The sequence below is a fragment of the Balaenoptera ricei genome, chromosome 13 (assembly GCF_028023285.1).
Source record: "Balaenoptera ricei isolate mBalRic1 chromosome 13, mBalRic1.hap2, whole genome shotgun sequence".
Lineage (NCBI taxonomy): Eukaryota > Metazoa > Chordata > Mammalia > Artiodactyla > Balaenopteridae > Balaenoptera > Balaenoptera ricei.
Genome location: NC_082651.1, coordinates 13,966,594 through 13,978,467, shown reverse-complemented (window position 1 = coordinate 13,978,467; position 11,874 = coordinate 13,966,594). Strand labels below are relative to the sequence as shown.

Here is an 11,874-nt window from a genome sequence, read left to right as displayed (position 1 = left end):
TACTCACAATTAATTTATTTATTATAAGTTAATTTATGTTTTCAAGTTTCCTTCAACTGTTTTGAAAAAGTACAGCTGTATTAAGAAAATGTTACATTTGGGAATTTTGGCGAATTGTACTGAAAATCACAGTTTTAGGATGGTTTCTGGGCCTCTTTTAGGCATACAATCACATCTCCTGGGGTAGTGATATTTTTGTCTCCTTATTTTCATTATTTGTCTTCACAACTCACTGCACAGGCACTTTTGATTTCATGCTCTGATGCTTTGCATGGGCTCCTGGAGCCCTAGGCTGGCTGCTCACGCTCTATTCATGGCGTTTCCTGGAAATGGGGCCTGAGTGCATCGGACAGGTGAGCAGCATCAAGATGATGCCAGAGCCACAGTTTCTCATCTTCCTGGTCCTCTGGGTCTCAGGTGAGAGATTTAAAGGAGAAATATCTTTATAAAACTAAAAATTGATTTTACCACGCAGAATGAATAAACCATTTTACCTAAAACAGTGTGATTAGGTTTGACAAAGAACAAACCGTACATTTTTAAGATATATATTTTAATATATTCATGATGCAATATATGGTGACTGGTCCATTGTGATTGCAGGTGCCTCTGGGGCCATCGTGATGACCCAGTCTCCAAGCTCCCTGGCTGTGTCCACAGGACAGAGGGGCACAATCAACTGCAGGTCCAGCCAGAATCTTTTTTTTTTTTTTAATAAATTTATTTATTTATTTTTCGCTGTGTTGGGTCTTCGTTTCTGTGCGAGGGCTGCCTCTAGTTGCGGCGAGCGGGGGCCACTCTTCATCGCAGTGCACGGGGCCTCTCACTATTGCGGCCTCTCTTGTTGCAGAGCACAGGCTCCAGACGCGCAGGCTCAGTAGTTGTGGCTCACGGGCCCAGTTGCTCCGCGGCATGTGGGATCTTCCCAGACCAGGGCTCGAACCCGTGTCCCCTGCATTGGCAGGCAGATTCTCAACCACTGCGCCACCAGGGAAGCCCCAGCCAGACTCTTTTATACTCCAACCAGAAAACCTATTTTGCCTGGTACCAGCAGAAACCAGAAGAGTCTCCCGAACTGCTCATCTCCTGGGAATCCATCCAGACATGTGGGAGTCCTGATTGATTTAGTGGCAATGGGTCCACAAGAGATTTCACTCTCACCGTAGGCAGCGTCCAGCCTGAAGGTGTGGCAGTTTATTATTGCCAGCAGTATTAGAGCAAAGCGTCTTACGGTGCTTCAGCCTCAAACGTAAACCTCCTCCCTAGAGCCATGGGTCAGGGAGTATTTGCTGCACCAGCTGCTTCCTTCCGGCTCAGCCCTATTTCTCCCTTAGCCGTAGGAGAAGCTATGTCTCCTCTACATTGTTCAAAATTTCTTTTTATTTTTTATTAAAAAAATTTTTTTATACAGCAGGTTCTTATTAGTCATCAATTTTATACACATCAGTGTATACATGTCAATCTCAATCGCCCAATTCATCACACCACCACCACCACCACCCCCAACCGCTTACCCCTCTTGGTGTCCATACATTTGTTCTCTACGTCTGTGCATTTCTGTGCGTTAATTTTGTATCCTGCAACTTTACCAAATTCATTGATTAGCTCTAGTAGTTTTTTGGTGGCATCTTTAGGATGCTCTATGTATAGTGTCATGTCATCTGCAGGCAGTGACAGTTTTACTTCTTCTTTTGCAATTTGTATTCCTTTTATTTCTTTTTCTTCTCTGATTGCCATGGCTAGGACTTGCAAAGCTATGTTGAATAATAGTGGCGAGAGTGGACATCCTTGTCTTGTTCCTGATCTTAGAGGAAATGCTTTTAGTTTTTCACCATTGAGAATGATTTTGCTGTGGGTTTGTCATATATGGCCTTTATTATGTTGAGGTAGGTTCCCTCTATGCCCACTCTCTGGAGAGTTTTTATCATAAATGGGTGTTGAATTTTGTTAAAAGCTTCTTCTGATCTATTGAGATGATCATATGGTTTTTCTTCTTCAATTTGTTAATATGATGTATCACATTGATTGATTTGCGTATATTGAAGAATCCTTGCATCCCTGGGATAAATCCCACTTGATCATGGTGTATGATCCTTTTAATGTGTTGTTGGATTCCGTTTGCTAGTATTTTGTTGAGGATTTTTGCACCTATATTCGTCAGTGATATTAGTTTGTAATTTTCTTTTTTTGTAGTATCTTTGTCTGGTTTTGGTATCAGGGTGATGGTGGCCTCATAGAATGAATTTGGGAGTTTTCCTTCCTCTGCAATTTTTTGGAAGAGTTTGAGAAGGATGGGTGTTAGCTCTTCTCTAAATGTTTGATAGAATTCACCTGTGAAGCCATCTGGTCCTGGACTATTGTTTGTTGGAAGATTTTTAATCACAGTTTCAATTTCATTACTTGTGATTGGTCTGTTCATATTTTCTATTTCTTCCTGGTTCAGTTTTGGAAGGTTATACCTTTCTAAGAATGTGTCCATTTCTTCCAGATTGTCCATTTTATTAGCATAGAGTTGTTTGTAGTAGTCTCTTAGGATGCTTTGTATTTCAGCAGTGTCTGTTGTAACTTCTCCTTTTTCATTTCTAATTTCATTGATTTGAGTCCTCTCCCTCTTTTTCTTGATGAGTCTGGCTAATGGTTTATTCATTTTGTTTATCTTCTGAAAGAACCAGCTTTTCGTTTTATTGATCTTTGCTATTGTTTTCTTTGTTTCTATTTCATTCATTTCTGCTCTGATCTTTATGATTTCTTTCCTTCTACTAACTTCGGGTTTTGTTTGTTCTTCTTTCTCTAGTTCCTTTAGGTGTAAGTTTAGATTGTTTATTTGAGATTTTTATTGTTTCTTGAGGTAGGCTTGTATTGCTATAAACTTCCCTCTTAGAACTGCTTTTGCTGCATCCAATAGGTTTTTGGATCGTCATGTTTTCATTGTCATTTGTCTCTAGGTAGTTTTTGATTTCCTCTTTGATTTCTTCAGTGATCTCTTGGTTATTTAGTAACGTATTGTTTAGCCTCCATGTGTTTGTGTTTTTTACGTTTTTTTCCCCTGTAATTGATTTCTAATCTCATAGCATTGTGGTCAGAAAAGATGCTTGATATGATTTCAATTTTCTTAAATTTACTGAGGCTTGATTTGTGACCCAAGATGTGATCTATCCTGGAGAATGATCCATGCGCACTTGAGAAGAAAGTGTAATCTGCTGTTTTTGGATGGAATGTCCTATAAATATCAATTAAATCTATCTGGTCTATTGTGTCATTTAAAGCTTGTGTTTCCTTATTAATTTTCTGTCTGGATGATCTGTCCATTGGTGTAAGTGAGGTGTTAAAGTCCAACATTATTATTGTGTTACTGTCAATTTCCTCTTTTTTTTAAAAAAAATAATTAATTAATTTATTTATTTATTTATTTTTGGCTGTGTTGGGTCTTCGTTTCTGTGCGAGGGCTTCCTCTAGTTGCGGCGAGCGGGGGCCATGCTTCATCGCGGTGTGCGGGACTCTCACTGTCACGGCCTCTCTTGTTGCGGAGCACAGGCTCCAGACGTGCAGGCTCAGTTATTGTGGCTCACGGGTCTAGTTGCTCCGCGGCATGTGGGATCTTCCCAGACCAGGGCTCGAACCCATGTCCCCTGCATTGGCAGGCAGATTCTCAACCACTGCGCCACCAGGGAAGCCCCAATTTCCTCTTTTATAGCTGTTAGCAGTTGCCTTATGTATTGAGGTGCTCCTATGTTGGGTGCATATATATTTATAATTGTTATGTCTTCTTCTTGGATTGATGCCTTGATCATTATGTAGTGTCCTTCCTTGTCTCTTGTAACATTCTTAATTTTAAAGTCTATTTTATCTGATATGAGTATTGCTACTCCAGCTTTCTTTTAATTTCCATTTGCTTGGAATATCTTTTTCCATCCCCTCACTTTCAATCTGTATGTGTCCTTAGGTCTGAAGTGGGTCTCTTGTAGATAGCATATATATGGGTCTTGTTTTTGTATCCATTCAGCAAGCCTGTATCTTTTGGTTGGAGCATTTAATCCATTCACGTTTAAAGTAATTATCAATATGTATGTTCCTATTACCATTTTCTTAATTGTTATGAGTTTGTTTTTGTAGGTCCTTTTCTTCTCTTGTGTTTCCCACTTAGAGAAGTTCCTTTAGCATTTGTTGTAGAGCTGGTTTGGTGGTGCTGAATTCTCTTAGCTTTTGCTTGTCTGTAAAGCTTTTGATTTCTCCACCAAATCTGAATGAGATCCTTGCCGGGTAGAGTAATCTTGGTTGTAGGTTCTTCCCTTTCATCCCTTTCAGTATATCATGCCACTTCCTTCTGGCTTGTAGAGTTTCTGCTGAGAAATCAGCTGTTAACCTTATGGGAGTTCCCTTGTATGTTATTTGTCATTTTTCCCTTGTTGCTTTCAATACTTTTTCTTTGTCTTTAATTTTTGTCAATTTGATTACTATGTGTCTCAGTGTGTTTCTCCTTGGGTTTATCCTGCCTGGGACTCTCTGCGCTTCCTGGACTTGGGTGGCTATTTTCTTTCCCATGTTAGTGAAGTTTTTGACTATCGTCTCTTCAAATATTTTCTCGGGTCCTTTCTCTCTCTCTTCTCCTTCTGGGACCCCTATAATGCAAATGTTGTTGCATTTAATGTTGTCCCAGAGGTCTCTTAGGCTGTCTTCATTTCTTTGCATTCTTTTTTCTTTATTCTGTTCCACAGCAGTGAACTCCACCATTCTGTCTTCCAGGTCACTTATCCGTTCTTCTGCCTCAGTTATTCTGCTATTGATTCCTTCTAGTGTAGTTTTCATTTCAGTTATTGTATTGTTCATCTCTGTTTGTTTGTTCTTTAATTCTTCTAGGTCTTTGTTAAACATTTCTTGCATCTTCTCGATCTTTGCCTCCATTCTTTTTCCGAGGTCCTGGATCATCTTCATTATCATTATTCTGAATTCTTTTTCTGGAAGGTTGCCTATCTCCACTTCATTTAGTTGTTTTTCTGGGGTTTTACCTTGTTCCTTCATCTGGTACAATGTCCTCTGCCTTTTCATTTTGTCTATCTTTCTGTGAATGTGGTTTTCCTTCCACAGGCTGCAGAATCGTAGTTTGTCTTGCTTCTGCTGTCTGCCCTCTGGTGGATAAGGCTATAAGCTTATAGGATGGATGATTGCTACAGGGGTTCTTTCTTGATCTGTGTCTCAACAAGTGGCACCTATCTGTCTTTTTGATTATAGCCATCCTAGCGGCTATGAAGTGAAATCTTTTTATTATAAAACATATTTAAACATATAAGGAGAGAAAACAGTATTATGAATGCTCATGTACCCACCGTCCAGTTTTAACAATTATCAACATCTTTTTTATCTTATTAGTGAGTTTTAACCGTTTTATTGAGGTATAGTTGACATACAGTAAACTGTATGTATTCCAGGTATACAATTTGATAGGTCTTGAAAGGTGTATATACCCATGAAATGATTACCACAATTAAGATAGTAAACATATCCATACCCACAAAAATGCCACTTATAATCGCTCCCTCCTACATTTTCTTGCCTCATCCCCAAGCAACCACTGTGTTACTACAGATTAGTTTGCATTTTCAAGACTTTTATATATATGGAATCATATATTATGTACTCTTTTGTCAGGCTTCTTTCATTCAGCATGATTATTTTGAGATTCATCTATTTCAAGTGTATCAATAATCTATTCCTTTTTATCATTGATTCCATTCTATAGATATACCACTATTTGATTTATGCATTCACCTGTTGATCAATATTTGGGTTTTATTGTTTTTCCTTTCCAGGGCTATTACAAATAACACTGCTATGAACGTTCATGTATAAGTCTTTATGTGGACACATACTTCCTTTTCTTTTGGATAAATACCTAGGAGTGGAATAACTGGATCATATGTTAGGTGTATGTTTAACTTCCTCAGAAACTACCAGACTGTTTTCCAAGTAGTTGTGTCATTTTACATCCCTACCAGCAATGTATGAGAATTCCAATTGTTCCACATCCTCACCAGTCTCTTTAATTTCAGTCATTCTAGTGAGGGTGAGGTAGTACCTTTTTGTGGTTTTAATTGACATTTACTTGATGACGAATGACATTGAGCATCTTTCATTTGTTTATTGTCCATTTGTATATATTCTTTTCTGAAGTGCCTGTTCAAATCTTTTTACCTATATTTAATCAGTTATTTGTTACATTATTTTGCTCTAGTCAGAATCTTTATACTGTTTGAGTTGAATAAGAGCTAAATTTTCTGACTCACCAAATTAGGCTTCATTTAGACTTTCTTTTTAATCTCAAATTGCCAGTAAATCTAGGTGATCATTAGTGACTCTAGATTGCTCTCAGACTTGTTCTGTTAATGGAAAGAAATGTTTGTTTCTACGTGGGTTAGGCTGCCTCCTAATTTTTGGAAATAAAGTATAACACAAAAATATCTAGCACATTATCACCTCATAGTGAGTAACTTTTCTGTTAGATTTGTAATGCAGGATTTGAGGTGGGGTGAGAGAAAGAGAAATAGTAGTTGTACTGCCCCCACCCCCCAAAAGAAATTTAAACAAACAAAGACTAGCATTATCTGCTTTACATTTCTTTTGAAACTTTTCTCTACATAAATCCTAGCCCCTCTCAGCTGTCACCTCCATTTCCTTCCTTAACCCTCCCCCCAGTGCTTTAATAGAGAACAAACCAGAAGGCATTCTAGAATGCTTTTTTCACCAATCAGAAGTAACGGAATGAAATCCAAGACCCTGTTCAGAAGATACGCAACTCTTTTCCCTCATCTTTCCTCATGCCCTATACCTACCATTAGTTTTGTCTCATAGCTGAATTTCTAACTTCCAGCATTCCCAAACCATTTTACAAACATCCTTTTATTATTAAGTCTTACAATACTCTAGTCAGGTGAGTATATGTGTTCATTTTATTTTGTTTGAGTGAACAGAAGATTTTAAAGATCAAATTACTTCTCTATGGTTTATTACTTTTCTTAGACAACAGTATCCAAAAATTGACTAATCTGAACTTTAGAAATTTTTGAACATTCAGATCAGGCCAGTCACCATGGATGTGTAAGTCGTTAATCCCTACATTCATGTAGGGATACATGAATGTATCCCTACATTCCTTACGTTTTTAGCCCTACAAAAGTATTATATATGTCAGCTCCTTTCTACCCTCTTCATCCCACTTCTGAGAAAGATAAAATTATTTGTGAGTGGCCTAGGCAATATTTGACCTTTCTGATGCTCCTTTTTGGCATTTAATGTCATGATGTTTAACTTTCATGCCAAAGTAGGTTTTAATTTGTTTGGGCTTCTTTATTTTGTTTTTTGAGACTCTTTTCAAGAGTAAAGGAAATATTCAGCATAAAATAATATAGTAAGAAGAATTTTCTCCCATCTTCTCTACAGAGAATCCCTTGTCAACCTAATGAAGCATTCAAAGAAGACATCTGACTCTTTTCGAGATGAACTTGAAGATTATATCAAACTGCAGAAAGCCAGAGGCTTAGAGCCAAAGACTTGTTTCAGAAAGAGGAGAGAGGATTATTTGGAAACCTGTGGATACAAAGAAGAGGTTAATTTTAGACCCAGGTGTAGAATGTTTGATCAAAGACTCCCTTATGAACCCATCCAGACCTACGGAAGACCATGCAATATTTCACAAGCAGTGGAGAAGCGGTTACCTCAGTGGCTACCAGCTCATGACAGCAGGCTGAGACTAGACTCCCTGAGCTACTGTCAATTCACCAGGGACTGTTTCTCAGGAAAACCAGTAGCCCTGAACTTTAGTCAACAAGAGTACAGCTGTAGCTCATACAGTGTAGAATCTGGAGTTTACAGGCACCTCTCCTTAGAAAACAGTACCAGTGCCCATCAAGCTAGTTATAAACAGACACATCAGAAGAGAAAAAGACACCCAGAGGAAGGCCGGGAAAAACCAGAAGAGGAGCGGCCCAAGCATAAGAGGAAGAAAGCTTATGAGGACATAGATTTAGACAAACACAAGAGCATCCAAAGAAACAAAACAGAGGTGGAAACAGTCAGAGTCAGTACAGTAAAGCTTAAGAACCGAAAGGGCAAGAAAAGCCGAGATGTAGCCTCTAAGAAAGAGGAACGTAAGCGTAGAAAAGAGAAAAAGGAACAAGGGAAAGAGGGGACAGAAGAGGATATGCTTTGGGACCAGGCTATCCTTGGATTCTGAAGCTCTTGCATTGGATCTCCTGAGGTTAAACTGAAAAAATAGTTGAGGAGCTTGGTTTTACGATGTCCATGTTCATATCGCTTTTTTCATGTGAACAGGTACAAAGGCTAAGTGCACAGAAAACATTTAGTGTACTTGCTCTCCAACATGGAAATTACTTTTCCTCTCTTCTAAAATCATTACTACATTTTTCTTATACATAACGTAATTTCCCTTAATGAGGGTGGCTCTGCTTTTATTCATCAAATTGCTATGATTGTGGAAGTATTTTTCCCTTGGGAGGTCATTTATTTTATTTTATTTTATTTATTTATTTATTTTAAACACATTAATTTCTTTTTTATTTATTTATTTTTGGCTGTGTTGGGTCTTCGTTTTTGTGCGAGGGCTTTCTCTAGTTGCGGCAAGCGGGGGCTACTCTTCACCGCGGTGCGCGGGCCTCTCACTATCGTGGCCTCTCTTGTTGCGGAGCACAGGCTCCAGACGCGCAGGCTCAGTAGTTGTGGCTCACGGGCCTAGTTGCTCCGCGGCATGTGGGATCTTCCCAGACCAGGGCTCGAACCCGTGTTCCCTGCATTGGCAGGCAGATTCTCAACCACTGCGCCACCAGGGAAGCCCCAGGTCATTTATTTTAAATTGGAGGATTAATAGGCCTCACAGAGTCTATTTCTTGATTGGGTTTTAGTTTGGGGTGGGTGTTTTTATATTAGTTTTCTCTGTGAAGCAGTTTAGATTGATTTTTTTTCCTTCGTTAGATCTAACTTGCAGTATATTTTCTAGATTGGAAAGTGGAAAATGACATACATTATAATAAGCTTAAGTTACATTCAGTTTTAAACGTTTCAAGAAGTCTTGATACAAAATCAGTTTATATTCTGGAAATGTTTATAATATAATAAAGTTCTAATTTCTACAATTTGTTTTGTTTTCTGATTTCTACATTTTTGAACACACAGTGATGTGTTCCTATTCAATGAAGATTTTCTTCTGGAAGAGCAATAACTGAGCATATATCAACCAACTTTTTAGGGCAGAAATCTGAACGACCACAATTTTTCCAAATAGTTGAAATTGGGAAATTTATAAGAAGAGGCCATTAGAGGGACTTCCCTGGCAGTCCCGTGGTTAAGAATCTGAGCTTCCACTGCAGGGGGCACAGGTTCCATCTCTGGTCAGGGAACTAAGATCCCCCATGGTGCGTGATGTGGCAAAAAAAAAAAAAAAAAAAAAAAACCATTGGAATATTCTTTCCTGACCAGTGTTTTCATTCTGATAATCCCCTTTTTTACGATAAGCATATCAAGTGTTTGAGCACTGCTATTTTGTTGTAGAAACAGCGGTGACCTGGGAATCTGAATCCCAGGATTCTAGACTCAACTATGCCATCAAGTTGTTATGTGACTTTGGGGAATTCACTTTATTTTCCTCATTATCAAATATACCTAGAAGGACTGGCCTCTAAAATGCCTTGGATAACAACAAGATGCTGTGATATGAAAATTCTCTTTGCATTCTACAATGTTGTGCTTACATGTTTATTGTACTATTAACTTTAAAATTATTTTGCTTAAATTATTTTTAATTATATATATTCCCTTCCCCTACTCAACCCTCTGCATGTAACCAGTCTCCCCACCCTTGCTAAGCTGCTGCCTTACTCAGCTCTGACCCCTCTCTGGGTCCCCACCTTGCCTAGCCTCCTACCTCAGTGGGTCCCAAATAGCAAAGAAGAAAGGAAGGAGGGCTTCCCCGGTGGCGCAGTGGTTAAGAATCTGCCTGCCAATGCAGGGGACACAGGTTCAAGCCCTGGTCCAGGAAGATCCCACATGACACGGAGCAACTAAGCCCGAGTGCCGCAACTACTGAGCCTGTGCTCTAGCGCTCGTGAGCCACAACTACTGAGCCCGTGAGCCACAGCTACTGAAGCCTGCGTGCCTAGAGCCCATGCTCTGCAACAAGAGAAGACACCGCAATGAGAAGCCCACGCATTGCAATGAAGAGTAGCCCCTGCTCACTGCAACTAGAGAAAGCCTGTGCGCAGCAACAAAGACCCAACGCAGCCAATAAATAAATATAAATAAATAAAATACATTAAAAAAAAAAGGAAGGAACGGGAGGAGGGAGAGAGGGTAGGTGACCCATTTTATTTTAAACTAATGACCACAAACCTCCTACCCATCAGGTTTCCCTAGTAAATTTCCCACCCTCAGAGATGTCTTATTGTCTGCCCTCTCTCCTCAAACCTTCCCCTCCCTGGTACCTGCCATACAGGGCCCCCTTTCTCTCAGCTGATGACCTCACCTCACACTCCAGTGAGAAAAACAGAAGCCTTCAGAGGGGGACTTATTCATTGTCCTACCACTGGATCTATAAGCTTCCCTCAAGTATTCTGTTCTCTGTCTTCTCTACAATAATAGTGTCCCTGCTCTTAATAAAGACAAATCCCTCCCCTCATGCACTGAATCCTACACCCTTTTACCTTTTCAAGGACTTCATCTCTCTCCTGCACCTTGAATCTCTCCTCTACTGGATTATTCCTTTATATGCAAGCAAGCTTCTGTTTCCCCTCTTCAAAAAACAAAGCAAACAAACAAACAAAAAAACTCCCTTGACACCCTACATCCTCTTTCAGCTGTCTCCTTTCTCTTTCACATCAAATTGTCTACAACAGCTGTCTATACTCACACCTCTCATTCTCCCCTCCACCTATTCTAGTTTCTGTTCCTACCATTCCTCTGAGGCTGCTCTGATCAAAGTCTCCTATGACTTCCATGTTGTCAAATCCAGCCTCTCAGCAGCTTCCATTTGGTTAATCAGTCCCTCTTCCTTGAAACATTCCTCTCTCAGCTTCCATAGCACCACATTCTCCTGATTTTCCCTCCCTCCATAGCTGCTGCTCCTTATGGTCTCATGTACTGGTTCCTCTTCCACCCGCCTCTGAATGCATCAGGTATATTGCATCAGGAGCCAATCCTAGACCACCACTCTTTCTAATCGCACATCCTAAGTGATCTCATCCAGGCTCATGGCTTTAAATTTACCTGTATGTTGATTTGTGGACTGAATGTGTCATCCCCCAGATTCATATGTTGACATCTAATCCCCAGTGTAATGGTATATGGAGCAGGTACCTCCCTACCTTTGGGAAGTAATTAGGTCATGAGGGTGGAGCCTTCATGAATGGGCTTAGTGCCCTTATAAGAAGAGGTCAGAGAGCTAGCTGAGCCACCCAGTCTATGGTAACGTGTTACAGCAGCCCAAACTGACTAAGACAGTTGATGACCTCTAAATTTCTCTTTCTAGACTAGATTTTTCCCCCGAGTTCTAGACTCATAACCAACTGCATTTGTTGTTACTTCCGTCTAGAACACCAAAAGGGCACTTACATCCCTCGTCACCAGTCATTCTTCCCTCAGTCTTCCTCATCTCTGCAAATAACAACACCATCTTGATTGTTCCAGCCAAAAATCACTAAAATCACACTTGACTCTCTCCTACATCAGAGCCATCAGTGATTCCTCCTGGTTATATCACCAAATTCTCTCTCCTATTGTCCAATTCTCCCCATCTTCATTGCCACCACCCTGACCCAAACCATCATTTATCTCTGGTATTATTTTGCTTTTATTTGTACCAAACAGGACTAA

At 39.8% G+C, this 11,874-nt stretch overlaps 1 protein-coding gene and 1 gene segment (V, D, J or C); both read left to right on the top strand.

Annotated features, from left to right (window-relative positions):
- The first annotated feature begins 368 nt into the window (after positions 1-368).
- On the top strand, positions 369-1,216 carry LOC132377162 (immunoglobulin kappa variable 4-1-like). The segment is given in 3 exon segments: positions 369-417; positions 604-705; positions 1,032-1,216. Coding segments are annotated over 3 exon segments (336 nt in total).
- A 6,222-nt stretch (positions 1,217-7,438) lies between these two features.
- On the top strand, positions 7,439-8,227 carry LOC132377163 (lysine-rich coiled-coil protein 1-like). The gene has a single exon (XM_059943242.1). It carries the CDS (start codon positions 7,454-7,456, stop codon positions 8,225-8,227), a length of 774 nt encoding a protein of 257 aa, XP_059799225.1. The 5' UTR covers positions 7,439-7,453.
- Positions 8,228-11,874: the final 3,647 nt, after the last annotated feature.

Excerpts from the sequence above, each read along its gene's own strand:
- LOC132377163 (XM_059943242.1), top strand. The coding sequence starts at position 7,454 with ATGAAGCATTCAAAGAAGACATCTGACTCTTTTCGAGATGAACTTGAA.